The 17,995-nt window shown below is 39.8% G+C and overlaps 1 protein-coding gene across 1 annotated transcript in view; it reads right to left on the minus strand.

The window, feature by feature from the left end:
• The window catches only part of LOC117973129 (titin-like), a 165,968-nt gene continuing 147,973 nt past the window's right edge, over positions 1-17,995 (minus strand). Inside the window, 24 exon segments of the mRNA XM_059031325.1 lie at positions 1-1,298; positions 1,408-1,692; positions 2,560-2,713; positions 2,801-3,339; positions 3,548-3,704; positions 3,813-9,400; positions 9,514-10,107; positions 10,203-10,508; positions 10,612-11,187; positions 11,292-11,591; positions 11,687-11,992; positions 12,089-12,673; positions 12,803-13,105; positions 13,213-13,515; positions 13,644-13,943; positions 14,147-14,434; positions 14,530-15,123; positions 15,217-15,498; positions 15,594-15,899; positions 16,005-16,310; positions 16,402-16,701; positions 16,806-17,096; positions 17,203-17,508; positions 17,608-17,910. Coding sequence (XP_058887308.1) covers positions 1,000-1,298; positions 1,408-1,692; positions 2,560-2,713; positions 2,801-3,339; positions 3,548-3,704; positions 3,813-9,400; positions 9,514-10,107; positions 10,203-10,508; positions 10,612-11,187; positions 11,292-11,591; positions 11,687-11,992; positions 12,089-12,673; positions 12,803-13,105; positions 13,213-13,515; positions 13,644-13,943; positions 14,147-14,434; positions 14,530-15,123; positions 15,217-15,498; positions 15,594-15,899; positions 16,005-16,310; positions 16,402-16,701; positions 16,806-17,096; positions 17,203-17,508; positions 17,608-17,910 — 13,571 coding nt within the window. The 3' untranslated portion in view covers positions 1-999.

A 17,995-nucleotide genomic window follows, 5' to 3' on the forward strand; every position in this document is an offset into this window, starting at 1 on the left:
TTTTGATGTGCAGAAAACATGCTTTATTCAATTAAAAACATAATAAATCTCAAGGAGGTTCTAAATAAGTGCTAGATAAATGAAATTAAAACAAATCAAAGTCCAAGGTGTATCTTTAACATATTTTTCTTTAAACACAGCAGATGTTTTATAACTGTGGTTCTCTTGTTTCTTGGTTGCTCTTAAAATAGACCATGCTAAAATCTAATTGTATCACACAAACACACACACAATACACTTCTATGAACCGCCAAGAGGTGGCACTGCTTCTGCAAAGAAGCACTTGAACAGCTTTCAGGTTTGAGGGTATGGCCAGGTGATGTTACTTTAAAGCAAATCCAAGCGGTCCCATGCCAGAAACAGTGCACATACATTTTACTTAGTGTACAAAGTGCAGGCCGCTTGCACTTTGCACAATTGATCAATAATGATAATGTCTCATAAAAACAGTAGTATGACATAGTCAGTTTGAATACAAGGCATTTTGGTGCTGCTTACAGGAGGGTACATGCAAACAGCACTTAATGTCTTGTATTCATGTTTAATGTATATAATATTGCACTTATGGAGATAGTGCATGACATAATTTCTTCGGATAAGGTATTCTTCAACAGGGAGCCTCTCTACCTGTTGAGGTATTCTTAGACTTCAACATTGCGTTGAGGCACAAAGTTTCATTCCAGGTTTTCCAGGGTAGTCGTTTCGTCCGAAACTTTCTCCTGGCAACCAGTAAGTTTCATTGGTTGCAGTTTAAAATGTCACAAATAATAAGGTATAAAGCTTCCTTAACCAGTAGTTTCAGCTATATACATTACATACATGCCATTCAAATTATTCAATATGGCACATTCTATAACAAATTTAGACATTGTCTAGTTTGGCATAAATTAGTGTCAAGTTATGTATAAAAATAGTTCATATTTACAATGTTAAGTCAATGTTAATTAAATAATCAATAAATAGGTAAGGCATAGTGAGAAAATAGACATGTTCTCATTTTTACATTGATCGAATGCTAATATTCACAGTTGCACTGTCAGAACCAAGCTCATTTGACAGTTTTAGAATGTACTGCCCAGCGTCGTTTTCCTTGACGCTTGTGATGATGAGTGTGGTAAGATCTTCTGTAGTTTCAACGTGGAATCTGCCACTCTTCTCTTCGCTTGAAAGGGTCTTGCCACCATGGGACCATTCAATATCTGGAACTGGTTCCCCAGAGAAAGCACAGGCCACTGTAAGAACCTTTCCTTTCTCTATGCTGATGTCTTCTGGGAGAGCTTCAATTTTTGGTGCTGCTCCTGTTTTGAAAAACAATTATATTGGAAAGAAACCTCAGCGTGAATACAAAATTCTAAACAAGCTCTGAAATATACCAAATGTTTATACTATACCCATTTCGTTTCTCACCTTTAACACCATGTTTAAGCATTCTGCTAGTAGACCCTTCTATGTGTGACAGACTTGACATTCCCATGACACTGCTGGAACTCATTGCTACAACAGACTCTTTCATGGAAGACATGCTACTTGCAGACATGCTTGCAAATTTAACTTCACTCATGCTGGAGCTGCTGAAAGAGGACTCCTGCATAGAGGCAGCCATGTGGACTGACTTAGAAGAGAAATGTTCTTGCATGCTTGCAGCAGCACTTTTCTCCAAAAGTAATTGTTTGACAGGTTCTTCAACCAGGGCTGTGAGAACATAGCAAACAAAGGAACACGACAGTGACATTAAAGTAGATGGTGAAGCAGTCTGATTGTATAGAACTCCAAGCATTAAACACAAAACTATTTTATATAACACGTTATCCATTATTCAAATTATATATATTTAAATTAATGCATTTTGTGTCTAAATTCCACTCCACGTATTTGTCATGCCATACATACTGTATGTTCTTAAGTAGCAGGCTTGTGTAAAATATCAAAGCATTTAAGGCCATGTATTAACATTTAGCACTGAGCTACAGGATAACAGTAGATATTTTAGCCCCAGGCTTGCCTATTCTTGTCTCCTATACAGTGTTTTACCTGTGTAGCCTTGCAGCACTGAGAATAGGAATGTCAAGCCAATTCCAATGGGATGGATGAAAAATTAATAAGTGGGCATAAAAAGGCACCTTAGTATTCACAAATGTATGTTCCAAGACTATTGTGTAAATTACCCCATTTTATATTTAAATGCTAGAGTAAATAGCTAATTTGCATATCATTTGATAAATACATGTTTGGAATCATTTTTTTACCTTGGTAATCTCATAAATGTATGTAGAATATACTAGATCAAAGTTATTAATGGGGTGTCAATAAGGATGAAAATGTTACCACTTGATTAGTTAAAATAAATTACAAGTGCTATAGCCAAATAAACAATCTGTCCACATATTAGTACAATGACGACAATGTTAATGCTCTTGGCCTTAAGTGCTTTGGTCTGTTTTATACTGAGGTGAGCACAAGTTTCTTTTAAAATAATGTTTGAAACTTGGATAACATTGCAGTAAACACAATTAAATATCAAAAGCAGTGTAACACAATAAAAAAAAAACATTAACTTACCAAGTACATTTAAGGATGCTGTGGCAGAGCACTGTCCATACATATTTTTGGCTTTGACCGTGTACTTTCCACTGTCTGCAACTGCTGCATTATGAATTTCCAATGTAAACACATTTTTAGACCGGCTCAATTTCATATTGGAGGACATAGATATCTAAAACGAAAAATAAATATGTTTTGTGTTAGCTTGAAATTATGCGTTTACGTTTAAAATCTGCCAAACCAGTGAAGGAATGCTTACTGTCATGTTGTCTTTAAGCCACTCTACTTCAGGAGAAGGCTCTCCAGTAACTTCACATGTAATGATCACATTTTGTCCTTCGTTGACATTCTGGGACTTAGGTTGCACAATAAAAGAAGGTGCATCTGAACGTTTCTGAGTGACTGTTATTTCAAAATGACACTTGACAAGTCCATGTTCTGTTTCAGCCTCACAAGTAAGACTTCCTCCTTCTTTGTGGCTAACCTTCTTGATAGTTAAAGTCTGATCACCCCCAGACACACCGTATCTGTATTGCTCTGAGTTAGCTAACTCAACTCCGTTTAGGACCCATTTTATATTGGATGCTCCTGAAATGTTGGCTTTCAGTATAACCTTTTGACCCTCAGACACGGTCATCTGGGAGCGAGACACCTTTGTTTCTGTGTAAGCTGTTTTGACTTCTTCGTAAACAATGTCCTTTTTAACAATCTGTTCTGTAACTTCCATTTGTTCATGAGAAGCTGACACAGACTGGGTTTTGGTGGCAACTCTGAGTGCTTCAGTAGTTGCCTTTGAAGCTGAAAAACAGAAAATAAAAATGTATTGCATCAATTTAAATAATAATATTAAGAATAACTACAATTATGACTACTGTTACAAATACTACAATTATGACTACTACCACAATGACTATTACAACAACAACAACAACTACTACTACTACTACTAATATAGGCTTATACAACAGACAACAAAAATAACAAATCAATATAACGTGCCACATACCTTGGATTGTCACTTTACAACTTGTGGATACAGATCCTGTAGAATTGGTGGCAGTGCATTTGTACACTCCACTGTCAGATACCCCTGATTTAGAGATTTTCAGGTGTACTGATCCTTGCTCTTCAAAAAGTTCATACTTCCCACCTTGAGAAAGAGTCTAAAAAAGCAAATGCAAAAATGTTTTAACAATAAACCTTTCCAACAATCACAACCAATATTTGTTATGAACACAATTAAATTAATAAAACAGTTCTTAAAATCTCACCTTTCCATCCCTGAACCACAGAATAGTTGGTTTAGGTTCCCCAGTAACTCTCACTGTCAGCTTCACAGTTGCATCAGCAGATACTGTCACGTCACTGAGACCAGTTGTGAAAAATGGTTTTGAGTCAGTTGTCAGAACTTCTGTTTTCTGAGTCGTTGCTTTTGCCTCCATAAATGATGTCACTTTAGTGTAAATACTTTTGAAAACTTGACCCACAAATGAGAAAGATGTTCTGGTGACACCTGCTTCTCCAATAATTTCACAAGCATATTCTCCCTGATCAGCCCCAGTAATACCATGGATGCTGAGATTGTAAGTGCCATCAGCAGAATAATTAAACTGGTGGTGACTGCTCTCCATTAGTTTCTTGCCATCCTTGTACCATACTACTTCTTTTACATTCAAGGCAGAGCTTTCAGCTACACATGTCATCTTTACTTTATCGTCAGATGCTTCAGCCTTCAGTTGCTGGACAATCTTGGGAGGAGTTGTTGCTGGCAATTCAACTCTCTCTGCAGAAGGTGTCCTGACTGTTGGTGGAGATTTAACTCTTCGAGGAGTAGTAACTGGCTCAGGTGATTTCACTCTTTTGGGAGACTTGATTGCTTCTGGAGATTTTACATGGGGCTCTGGAGATTTTACACGGGGCTCTGGGGACTTAACTGTGGGTGGTGATGTGATCACTTTCTCTTTAGCTAAAGCTCTGCGAATGACTAGAACAAACTGAGCTTCTTGTTTTCCTTCAGAGTTTTCTACCACCACAGTGTAGTTGCCTTCATCAGATGACTCAACAGACACAATTTCAAAGGTAGACTTGTACTGTGTTGTTGTCACCTGGTGGCGACTCGAGGATACAATAGTTTTTTTAGCATGCATCCAAGTCACACTGGGGGCTGGCTCTCCATCAATGTCACAAGCAAATCTGGCAGAGTCTCCTTCTGAGACTGTAACAGACTGGGGTAGAGTAAGGATTCTAGCTGGAAGGTTTGTCTTTACTTTTTCCTGAACACTTTTTTCTTCTACCGTTTTGACTTCTAAAGTTTTAACTTTCTTTTCATCAGAAGCATACTCTTCATACATAACAGATTCCTTTGCTTCAGTCACTTTTGTTTTGGTCTCTTTCATTTCTGTGGTTGTCTCAGAAGATGAAGTTCTCTTCATTGAGGATACATGGTAAAGATCTGTCTTTGTCATTTCCGGAACACGTGGTTCAGGAGGTTCCTCATCCTTGCGACGAGACAAATAGGTGGAATATTCCCCCTCTGAGACATCTAATGTTGCATAATCAGAAGCTTCTCCCTTGTAATTTGAACACACAACACGATATGTTCCACTGTCTTCTTTCTGGCAGTTCAGAACCTCTAGAGTCAAAACCCCGCTAGTGTTGGTGAAGCGTATCTTGTTGCTTTCTTCAATCTCTTGGCCGTTATGGTACCATTTGACTTCAGCTGTTGGTTTGGCCTGAGCATTTAATGTAAATCTGGTGTTCTGGCCACATGGCACACGGTGAGAACGCATTCTGAGAGTAATACGAGGGGCATGATCAAGACTGAAAGGCTGTTGACTCACAACTTCGTATTTCTTTTCAGTTTTCAAAGCTGCTTTTCTTGACTCGTATTTGGAGAAGATGTCAAATCTTGCAGTTCTCTCAGACCTGGAGACAGATCTTTCACTAGATACAGGACTGGGAGAACGTGGACGTGTTCTTTCCGGAGTGGGTGATCTTCTTTCTGGTGTTTCTACATGAGATACAGGAGCTGGACGTGGACGGGGCCTTATCAATTCAGATACAGGGCGCATCAATTCAATGTATGTTGGTGACAGTGACCGCCTTCTCCTTCGTAAGCGTGAGACAGATGTGGACTCTGTGCTCACCTTTTCAGTCACTTCCAAGCCTTCTGCTGTAACTTCCAGAACGTCCCTCTCCCTTCTACAGACCCTTGTTTTTTCTTCATGTTCCATGCGTTTCATTTCACTTTTGTACATGGCAATTCTTTGGGTTGTAGCAACAGGACGGAGCAGTTCTTCATCTTCCTTGTCTTCAAATACTCTCTGCTTTTGTCTTGGAGGTCTGTATGTAGCCGCATCATGTCGTTGACGGAGATCAGAATAGCTTGGGCCAGCTTCATGCCTGGATGGTATGTGATATTTTGTATATTTGTGGACCCCATCTTCCTCATCTGTATCCAAGGTCACAGGGGCCCTTGCTGATGGATAGCGGAGAGCAGACAATTCAAAGCGTACAGGGCTGCGGCTAGGTGGTGATGCAGAAAAGCCTAGTTCCAGTTCCTCCTCCAGGCGCAATCTTTCTTCTTCAGTTCTTTTCATTGACAAGTAATCATCAACTGGAAGCAGGAGCTCTTCATCTGAAAGATCTCCAAGAGACCTTCTTCTTGGTCTATAATAAGCTTCATACTCAGGAGATGGTGTGCGGTGACGAGATGGTCTTACCGTTTCTAGGTCATCTTGTGATTCCATAGGGATGCGCCACTTAGGTTTGTATTGGTCAGTGAATCGTGGCAGAGGCATAACATAGAATTGCTCCCATCTAGAAAGCCTGATACGTTTTGGTCGTTTCTGAACAATCTTCTCTAATGGTTCTGGCATTTCATATTGGTCACGTAGTTTTTTGTACCATCTCATGTCTGATAAGGGTACAAAGTGTTTAATCTCTTTGTCTTCCTCAAGAGCTGTTGGTGCATGCACACGAGGCTCTGGAACATCATATGGCATACGCATCCTCTTTTCTTCTGCTCTCTTTTTCTTTTCTTCTTTTGAGACATCAAACTCACCCTGTACCTTCTTGGTGCTTACAGCTGGCTTATACAGAATTGCTGCTTCTCTCAAAGCCTGTTGTGCTACAGGTGTTAGTGGCACAGCCTCAACACCAGCAAGAATTTCAGCCAATCTTAATGTCTTGTCAATTTGTTTCTGAACATGTACTTCTTTGTCGTCTTTGCTTTTGTATTCTCGTTTGGTATAGGTCACACGTTCCACCTTCAGCGTTGACTGGCAGCTTGCAGATCCTGCTGAATTGGTAGCAATGACTCTGTAAGTACCAGAATCTTCTGGCAGAGAATCTCGAATTTGTAAGACATAGTAATCTAGACCTTCATGAATAACCTCAATTTGAGGACCAAATGCCAAGGGAGTGCCATCCTTCTCCCATTTTAAGGAAGGAGCTGGTGTTCCAGACACTCTTAATTCAAAGCGAACACTCTGGCCTTCTTTGCATTCTAAATTTGCTAGCAAACGTTTAAACATTGGTCTCATTGTGTTATCAGCTGTGGCAGGGTGAGGTGTTACAGTCAGTCTAGCCTTACAGCTGTCTTCCCCAAATCTGTTACGAGCTACAACTGTGTAATCTGTATCATCCTCTGGTTGTACATTGTGAATGATAAGCTGATAAAGACCCTTATCGGTTTTAAAGGTATATTTCTTATCATCTTCACCAGGCCTGATCTTCTGACCAGACTTCAACCAAGTCACACGAGGCTCTGGGTGTACTGTTATGGTTACTCCAAATCGTACATCATCACCAACATATGCAGATCTGTTGTATAATGGCAGAGTAAACTCTGGTGGTCTCTCTAGCAGTCTAGAAGTATCCACCCTGCGTTTCACTTTCTTCACAGTGCGTCCCTTGAAGTATTCATGGTATTCTCTCACACCCTCAACAAACAGCTCTGCATATGAGCTAGCTTCTCCATAGTCATTAAAAACTTTGCATCTGTAGGTGCCATCATCTGATCTGTGTATGTCTTTAACATACATGATGGCTACTCCATCCTGGTAGCTTATCTCGTACTTATCACTGCTTTCCAGCTGTCTTACACCATAGTACCATGTTACTTCAGTTGACTCATCATAGTTTTCAATCCTGCACACATATTTGGCATGTCCTCCTTCTTCAGACATTGCATGCATAATCTGGCTTGTAACTGGGCCAATTTCAATGGGTGCAACCTTTACTTTAGCTACTGTTACACCTCTCTGACTTCTGATTGCACCACCAGAAGCGATGCGGGCTGCAGAGACAACAACATTCCATTCCTTTTTAACTAAGCTCTGATAGTACCTTCTATGTCTCAGAGTCTTGATGGATTTGGTACTAATCTTCTCTGTCTTCTGTTTCAGCCAGGGATGTTCAAGGGCCTCAGCAGCTGTCATACGATTTTTCCGCTCTTTAACAAACAAGCGGTCAACAAAGTCGAGTGCTTCAAGACTCACATCCTTAAAGGCTTCATCATCGAAACTGTACTCAGCATTATTGATGCTTTCTATCATCTGTTGGTTAGTTTCAGAGGCAAATGGATTAAGGCCACTCAGAAGGACATAAACCAGAGAACCTACTGACCACATATCAGTGACTGTGCTGACCATGTCATGGAGATGGATCTCAGGTGCGCAATATTCGGGTGCAGTGAACTGAATTCTCAGGTTTTCTCCAGGTTTCAAATATTTAGCCTGGCCAACATCAATTATCTTTATTGACTGGCTCTTTCTTGTGGTGTAAACAATATTTTCAGGCCTAATGTCAAAGTGACCATAACTTTTGCTATGTAAGTACTCAAGAGCTTCGCAGACTTGGCGGGTGTAATTTATAATTTCTTTTTCACTGAGCTCAAAGTTTAGAGTACTAAGACGCTCAAATATGTCTACTCCTGAAATGAACTCAAAGATCATAACTAATTCTTCAAGGCTTTCAAAAGACTCATGCAGATACAGGAAATTCTTGTGGCGAACAATATTAAGTGTGGCAATTTCCTTCTTAATCAAAGCCTGATCAGCACCCTTTACTTTGACAAATTTGGCCATGTGGGTCTTCTTTGAACTGATTTCAACACAACGATGAACAATGCCAAACTGTCCACGTCCAAGTTCCTCAGCAATCATGTAGTTGTTATGCAGTTCTTTTGTGGCTGAGTGATGTGCTTTGCCTGAAGAGATTTCTCTGGTTTCATCAACTTCTTCATCATAGTTAAGCATTCTTGTCTTATCTTCCTTTGTGACAACAGGTTCAGTTGGATCAGATGGCTGGCTCTGACCAAACTTGTTTTCAGCAATTACACGGAACTGGTAGCTTGTCTTGCCAAAAAGATTGATGACAGTGTAGCGAGTTTCGCGTGCCTGTCCAACACGGAGCCATCTCTCTGCAGTGGTAGCACACTTCTCAATAATGTAGCTGGTGACTTTGCTTCCACCATCATTAGCTGGGGCACACCAAGTCAGGCAGACTGAATCCCTTGAAATATCACTAGCCTTAATGCCTCTTGGTGGATCAGGTACATCAGCAACATCCAGTTCAACTGTTTGCTGATCAATGCCAAATCTGTTCTTGGCACATACGATGTAGAAACCAGCATCTTTCCTATCTACTCCATTAGGGAATACCAGGGATGTAAATGATCTTGTCACAATAACTTGGTAGTACCCATTATTGTCAATAAGATCTTGTCCCTTCTGCCATGTAATTACTGGGTCAGGTCTTCCACTGAAAGGAATCTTAATGCTAATCACTTCACCACGGAGGGCATGGACAGCTCCCATGCCTTCCAGATGTTTAGGCAAGTGAATCTTTGCAGGAACTGCAAAAAAGGAATGCAGGGAAAAACATATTATACAGTAGATTATACTAAAAATAATAAGAGTACTTCTTTTTAAATGAATATATACAAGCCAGAAAAAGTAGTCTACTAACCTTCAACATCCAAGGAGACAGTGGCTGAAATGGATCCTCCTTGGTTAGTGGCTCTGACCTGGTACACAGTAGAGTCATCTGCAGTAACTGCAGTAATAACAAGTTGGTAATAACCTCCCTTGAACTCTTGGACTTTGATCTTTGTACCATCAGGCAAAATCTCTTTGCCCTGCTTGAACCATTTGACAACAGGTTTAGGAAATCCAGTGATCTTGCAAACGAAAGTGGCATTGCTCTGGTATTTTACATTAAGGTTTCTCAGCTCGTCTTTGAACTGTGGTGCATGGATTACAACATCTGATTTTGGAATTATAGGTTCTGATACTTCACTCCAATCACTCTCACCACCAAGGTTTTCACATTTTACACGGAATTCATATTCTAATCCTTCAGTAAGGCCTTTGACGGTATATACGGTTTCATGGATTTCATCAGTTGTCACAGCAATCCATTTGTTCTGTTTCTTTTCACGTTTCTCAAGATTGTAGTTTCTGATTTTGGCACCACCATCACTGACAGGGGGCTTCCAAGACACAACACATGAGTCTTTTGTTACACCGGTTGACATAGGTTGGGCTGGGATTCCAGGTTTTTCTATGAAATAAGATAATAACAAAAAATTATAATTGACAATTTTTAATCTGTGTGTATATAAATAAACATGTTTCTTCTCTTGGAAAAATACTTACCAAATGGACTCTTAATGATGACAATAGATGGAATTTCCAATATTTCACTGGTACCATACTGGTTCTGAGCAGAAACACGGAAGTAATATCCAGCATTTTCTGAAAGGTTCACAATTCTACAAGATGTGCCAGAGATAGAAGATGAGACCAGATGCCACTCTTCACCTTCCTTTGCTTCACGCTTCTCCACAATGTAGTTGGTAATTGTTGCTCCACCATCATCTGCTGGTGGTTTCCAGCTGATTACTACAGAGTTCTTCAGCAGTGCATCAACAACAATTGGTCCTTCTGGAATAGCTGGTTTATCTGAAAAAACAAACAAACAAGGATACATGTAATGTCTACACATACAATTTACAGAGGAATATCTGTAAATCTCTTTTTTATCTTTGTATGCAAGAATAATTACCTTGTATTTCAACACGAAGCACAGTGTCAACCGATCCTAAGATGTTACTGAGCTGCACTTTGTATCTTCCAGCATGGCTCTTACGTTGTACATTTCTGATGACAAGGTGAGTATAGTTCTCAGTATTTTCAATAGTAACATTTTCAGACTCTGTTAGAGGTTTCTTGCCATGGAACCATGAGATAGATGGTACTGGGCGTCCAATATACACAACATGGATGCGAAGGCTTGTTCCAGTATCAACACAATATGTGTCCTTCAGCGGGAATCCAGAATGGAATTGTGGGGGGGCCTGTAGGAACAGTTTACCACTGGTTTCAGTTTCACCAGCATCATTGATAGCTCTGCAAGTATACAAGCCTTCATCTTCCTGCTCTTCTGTTGACACAGTCAGTGAATGATTGCGTCCATCAGAACTCATCTTGTATTTGTGACTCTGTATCAGTTCTTTGCCATATCTGAACCACTTAATTTCAGGAAGAGGTCTGCCGATAATCTGGCATGTAAGTTGGGCTGGGTCGCCCAGTTTAGTTGTGACCTCTTGCATTTCTTGTCTGATACTGGGAGCTTCTCCAACTGTAAATGTAAAATATAAATATTATATTAAAATAGAAAGAAAGAAATCAGAATATAAACTGTCTAATATTGATAAATAAAATGAATGTAAAAATGACACCTACCGGATAATTTAGTCTTAATAGCCACATCGGTTCTGCGTGGCCTGCTGATGCCGGTCTCATTCTCAGCAAAAATTCTGAATTCATATTCTGTAGCCTCTTGGAGACCACCCATGGTAAACTGTCTGTCCTTCAGCATCTCCTTGTGGCATTTCTTCCAAGCACTGTCTCCTGACTGGCGATATTCAATCCAGTATCCAATTATCTCCTTGCCACCATCACACTCTGGACACTCCCAATGTATTGTGATGCTGTCCTTCATAACGGAAATGATGTCAATTTCTCCTGGTTGACTTGGTTTATCTAAAAAAAAAAATACAGAAAATATTACTTTCAGTTCCAAAGTGTGGAATCAGGCTCAACAGCTTGCATTTACAGAAAAAAAAACAATTACTTACCAAATGGATCCTTGCATACAGTTGGATCAGATGATGGACCTGGCTCGCTAATACCAATATCATTTTGGGCAACAACACGGAACTGGTATTCTGCATCAGGTACAAGTCCTGTCACAGTATACATGGTGGTAGTGACGTGAGTCTTGTTGTGCCTGACCCAGTTATCCATAGACATCTCTTTATGGTCGATGTAATAGCCAGTGACACGGGAACCACCATCATCCTTAGGCCTGGACCATGACAGACTGACGGAATTCTTAGTAACATCCAAGATTTCTGGTGGGTTGCTTGGAGGCTCTGGTGGACCTGTTATAAACAAGAAGGAAGAGACATGTAATTAACCACTTTAAACACTAAAGTATGATTAAAACAGTTTAATTTACCATTACAGTAAATACTTACATAGAGGTGTTTTTGGTATGACTGATTCCTCTGACTTCAAGGATGTGCTTATGCCAAATTGGTTTTCAGCAGTGGCCCTGAAGTGGTATTCTACATTCTCCTTCAGGCCCTTGACAACAACAGAAGTCTCCTTCACTCTTGAGTCAACAGTGCACCATGCTGCCTTGGGAACTTCACGTTTCTCTATGATGTATCCAAGAATATCAGAACCACCATCATCAGCAGGAGCTCTCCAGCTTACTCTTATAGAACGAGCCTGGATGTCATCAAATTCAAGTGGACCTTCAGGTGGATCAGGGCGTCCAATTACTTTAACTTTGATGTATACTGCCTTCTTGCCACACTTATTTTCCAGAACAAGGTCATATGTACCAGAATCTTCTCTGACAGCATCCTTGATAACAAGCTCAGTACATGTTTCTGAAGTTGCAATCATAGTTCTATTGGTGGTATCACACCCTTCCTTGGTCCACTTACAAACTGGATAAGGCTTGCCCTTAATAGGCACAGACAGCCTGATGACTCCACCCTGCCTGACAACAAGGCCTTCTTGGTATTTGGGATCCAAGTCAAAATCAGGATATTCTGAAAGTCACAAATACAGTTTCAATAAATCATATAATGGTTTTGCTAAATAAATAATAATACAACACATTAAACATAAAAAACTGTGAATAAATAACAGATTTATATTTAAATGTTATAATCCCTTACCAAGCATTTCTGTAATTTTCACTGTTCCTGGCACATCAGCAGGTTCGCCTGGTCCGCCAGCATTGCATGCAATTAGACGGAACCGGTATTCAGCTCCCTGTGGCAAATGAGTCAGAGTGTATTCACAGATCTTGGTTGGAGTCGTGTTGCATTTCTTCCAGTCATACTGATCAACCTTTTGCATTTCAATCAGGTATCCAGAGACCTTTGAGCCTCCTTCTTCATCTGGTGGGCTCCAGGCCAAGGAGACTGATGTTCTTGTTGTATCAGTCACTCTTGGGTTCTGTGGTTTGCCAGGTGGCTCTGTGTCAGGCAAAAAAAGAAACATTTATATTTTTTCAACAATATTGTAACGCAATAAAGTACTGACATTTTAATATTTAAGAATATTTAAGAAAAAAAAATCATACCAATTGGATCCATTGCAACTGCAGGATTAGATGATCGGCTGGGTTTACCAGTGCCTCTTGCATTGATGGCTGTCACTCTGTGTTCATATTCCAGGCCTTCAATAAGACCAGTAGATCTGTACCTTGTCATTGTCACAGCAACTTTGTTAGCACGCACCCATCTTTCGGCCCTGACTTCTTTACGTTCAATGATGTATCCAGTTACCTGGGAGCCACCATCTTCCTCAGGTGGGTACCAGCTAACTGTCATGCCATCACGAGAAATATCAAATACCTCTGGTTTTCCAGGTGGGCCAGGTATACCTATTGGAAGACAGGATAATATTCAATTAAGATAGAGAAATTATGTAGGGACTGAAGTTTAACTCAATAAATCTTACCAAACCAAATACAAAACAATAATGTATGCATTAAAGATGGAAATAACTTACTAATAATGCTCTTGCATTTCACAATCTCAGACTGCAAGAACGATCCGATTCCAAAGCGATTAGCAGCAGCAACACGGAAGCAGTATTCAGTGCCCTCGGTCAACCTGGTGTACTTGAATGTGGTTCTGGTCACAGATTCGGACACTGGCAGCCATCCTGGACGATGGGCATCACGCTGTTCAACAACATATCCACTGATTGTTGCGCCACCATCCTTCTCAGGTGGGTCCCAACTGATTGTCACAGATGTTGCATCTAATTCATCAATCCTGATAGGTCCAGTAGGTTCTCCAGGTTTGTCTATATTGTTAAGAAAACAAAGATCTCATAAGTATTTTACATGTGTACATTAGTTAACTTGGTAAACTAAAGTTTATCTAGTCCCACAATTTTAAGACCAGTGCCTTACAACTTATGAGGATATATGGTGCTCCTTTGTTATTCCTTATAGACTATGCAGTAATACAGTAATAAAATAACATTTTGTGGTTAGAAATTCTTACCAAGAATGATAACTTTGATGGTCTCCATGGTACATCCTGTGACATTTTTCACTTCAAGCGTGTAGTCACCAGTGTCATCAATAGTGGTCTCACGCACAGTCAATTTAGTTAATTTACCAGTAGTCTCAATCTTGACACGGTCAATTTTTTTCATCCTAGAACCAGCAAAGTACCAAATAACAGCTGGAGGTGGGCGACCAGAAATTGGGATGCTAAGTTCAATAGGTCTGCCAGCTGGAACATTAACAGTCTTCTGAGGAATACCAGCCAGATCAATTTTGGGCATCACTATAAATAAATAAAAACAAAAAAGTTAATTTCATTATTACATACTCATTACTTCTTAAGCAATCTAAAATGTAAGAAGGTAGCATTTTAAATACCTCTTTGTTCTTGCACTGTAACAGCTGTCACAATCTCTCTTGGTTCACTGGCACCCTTGCTGTTTGTGGCTCTGACTCTGAACAGGTACTGTTCTAACTCATTAAGTGAAATGATGGTATGGTCCATGACTGATGGTTTAACGTTAGCAACCTTCATCCACCTGTCTGTACCAGCCTTACAAGCTTCAATCACATAGCCGGTCAGTCTGCTGCCGCCATCATGAAGAGGTTTCTCCCAGGCCAATGTGACAGTAGATTTGGTCACATCCATCACCTCAAGTTTTTGTGGAATCATAGGAACTTCTGATACCAGAACTGCATCAGCTGTTTCACATGCCTCACCAATACCATAAATGTTTTCAGGCAATACTCTGAAGTAGTACATGGTTCCTTCTGTCAGTCCAGTTATTCTGTATAGCGTCTTGCTACACTTAGTTGTAATTGTCTTGAATGCTCTCATGGAAGCCTCACGTCTCTCAATGATATAGTTGTTGACAGGAGCTCCACCATCAACAGATGGAACATCCCATGTAATAATCACTGAATCTTTAGTAATGTCTTTAATCTTCACTGCTTCAGGTGGGCCAGGTGTATCTAAATAAATTAAAAGTATTTTGTTAAGTTTCTTGCCTTTAACTTAATTGAAATGATTGCTTTTCAAATTAACTATGCATAATAATAACTTACCATATACTTTGACAATAATTGTGGCTGCTTTCTTGCCAGATGGATTCTCAGCCTCAATTGTGTATTTACCAGCATCATAACGGTTTACTTTTTCAATTATTAGACGAGTGTAACTGTCAGTTGTGTCAATAAATCCACGACTGGCAAGGTCCACGCCTGGTTTGCTCCAGTTGACTATTGGGGCAGGTCTTCCAGTCACAGAGATCATTAGCCGTAGAGAACTACCAGCTCTCAAAGTGACAGTCTTCTTCAGGTCATCAGCAAGCTCAAGATCTGGTATTTCTGGAGGGAAGGGATGTTGTTTTTTTTAAATTTCAAACTTAAACACGTATTAAACAATACAATACAATTAGCTTAGTATCAAACCTGTAACTTACCAATTCTTTCTACTGGTTCAATTTCAGCAGATGATTCACTGAATTCACCAATTCCATTAACATTGACTGCTGCCACTCTAAAGCAATATTTCTTGGCAGATGTGAGATTAGTGACAGTGTACTCTGTATTCCTCACTGTGATTTTAGCATGAGGTCTGTACCATTCGTCTGTTCCTTCTTCTTTTATTTCAAGAACATACCCAAGAACATCAACACCACCATCATACATAGGTCTTGTCCATGAAAGGCTTATGCTGTGTTTGGTTGTATCAGCAACTCTTGGAATTGAGGGAGCACCTGGAGTGTCTGTAAAAAAAATGTAAAAAACAACACACGCAAAACTAATAAATAATTTGTCCTAAATAAACTGATAAACTCTTGAGTTGAAGTTATCAGAAACACGTGACTTACATGTTGGATCCCTGCAGGAGGCATATAGAGATGATTCACTTGGTTCACTATCACCAGCAGCATTAACAGCAGTTGCACGGAACTGGTAGTCACAACCTTCTAAAAGGCCAGTGATTTTAAGTCTTGTGTCATAGACTGTATAATCTTTGTTAACTCTTGTCCAGCGCACACTCTTCTTTTCACGCTTGTCTACAAGGTAGTTGCTGATTTCACTTCCGCCGTCTGTTTCTGGCTTTAACCACTCAATGATAACGTGATCCTTTCCAGCGCTCACTATTTCGGGTGCTCCAGGGGCTGATGGTTTAGCTGGTAAACAAAAGAAAAATGTTAAAATGTGTCTCCTAATATTTCAGAATTATGAATTATAAATGTTTTATGGTGCATATATGACACTCACTGAATGAATTTCTAGCAATGATGGGTTCAGACTCAAGTGGCACACCAGATCCATACTTGTTGACACCTCTAACACGGAAGATATATTCGTTGTTCTTTATGAGTCTTGTAACAACACAAGACAGGGTCTTGCACTCAGCCTCTGCTATAGCCCAATTCAGCCTGCTAGTCTCACGCCTTTCAATAATGTAGTGGGTAATTGGTGATCCTCCATCCTCAGATGGTATTTCCCAGGATACAGTGCATTTCTCTTCTGTTACTCTGCTTATGGTGATCTTACCATCACAAGATCCAGGTGTATCTGAAGTGAAAAGTTTGTTTTAGGTAACATCTACAACTTAATGAAATGGTAAATTCTACATTTATAACAGATGTAATTGTTATATATGTGTTTCTAACACTCACCAAGAACTTTAACACAAACAGAGACTGTTTTTATTCCACTGGCATTCTTCACTGTAAGCGTGTATTTTCCACTGTCATATCTGTCACAGAACTTGATAATAGCAAGGGCACGCCTATTGGTGTACTGCAGGGAAATCTTCTCACAGAGTTCAAGTTCCTTTTCTCCCTTAGACCAGAAGACTTTGGGGTCAGGTTTGCCTCCAACAGCAGCATCAAGCACAAGATCTGATCCAGCTCGGACGGTGACAACTTCTCCAAGAAGTTTGCTGTCAAGCTCAGCCTTAGGAGGTGCTAAAGTTTTTTAAACAAAATAAAAAGACAAGTTAAAAACACAGTTTAAAAATGAAACCTTGTGTACAAATATAATTTTATTAAAGGTATAGTGGAAGTATCTTACTGTATTCAGCTTTGCAGGTGACCGGTCCTGTGGATTCTGATGGAATACTCAGAACTCCAGCTCCATTCTTTGCTATTACACGGAATTCATAAACCTCTCCTTCACCAAGAGCTGTCACAGTGAAGCAAGTATCTGTAACTGTGGTATAGTTACATTTTAGCCAGTGTCCTTCTCCAGTTTCACTGTATGGCTTGCGTTCCACAATGTACCCCACAATCTTGCTTCCACCATCAGACAATGGCACGGTCCATTTAAGTGATACTGTGGATCTTGAGAGATCCGTGACCTCTGCTTTTCCTGGTGGATCTTTTGACAGAAACAGATTTAAAACATATTTTAGTTAACACATAGGGAGGATTGCATTTTATTAAAAATAATTAAATTTTAGATTGAATGAATACTTACCAACTGGATTCTGAGCCATCATAGGTCTGGAAGCCTCACTGGCTTTACTTAAGCCAGCAGCATTCATTGCATATATTCTGAATTGGTACTCCAAGCCTTCTACAAGTGTGCTTGCTCTATAATGGCACTCAAAGCATGGTATGTTATTGTCCTTCACCCAGAGAATGGTATTCCGTTCCTTCCTCTCAATCCAGTAGCCTGTGACCTTGCTACCACCATCATGGTATGGCTCCTCCCAGCGCATGGCCATAGCATTAGCACTGACAGAGTACACTTCAGGTCTTGTTGGTGGACTTGGCGGAACTATTAGATTTAAAAAAAGGATGATTATTTTTCATAGATGATAAACATAATAAAAGTATATTTTTTTATAGACATTTTTTTTTGT

Source organism: Acipenser ruthenus, chromosome 10 (genome assembly GCF_902713425.1).
Source record: "Acipenser ruthenus chromosome 10, fAciRut3.2 maternal haplotype, whole genome shotgun sequence".
In the NCBI taxonomy this organism is placed as follows: domain Eukaryota; kingdom Metazoa; phylum Chordata; class Actinopteri; order Acipenseriformes; family Acipenseridae; genus Acipenser; species Acipenser ruthenus.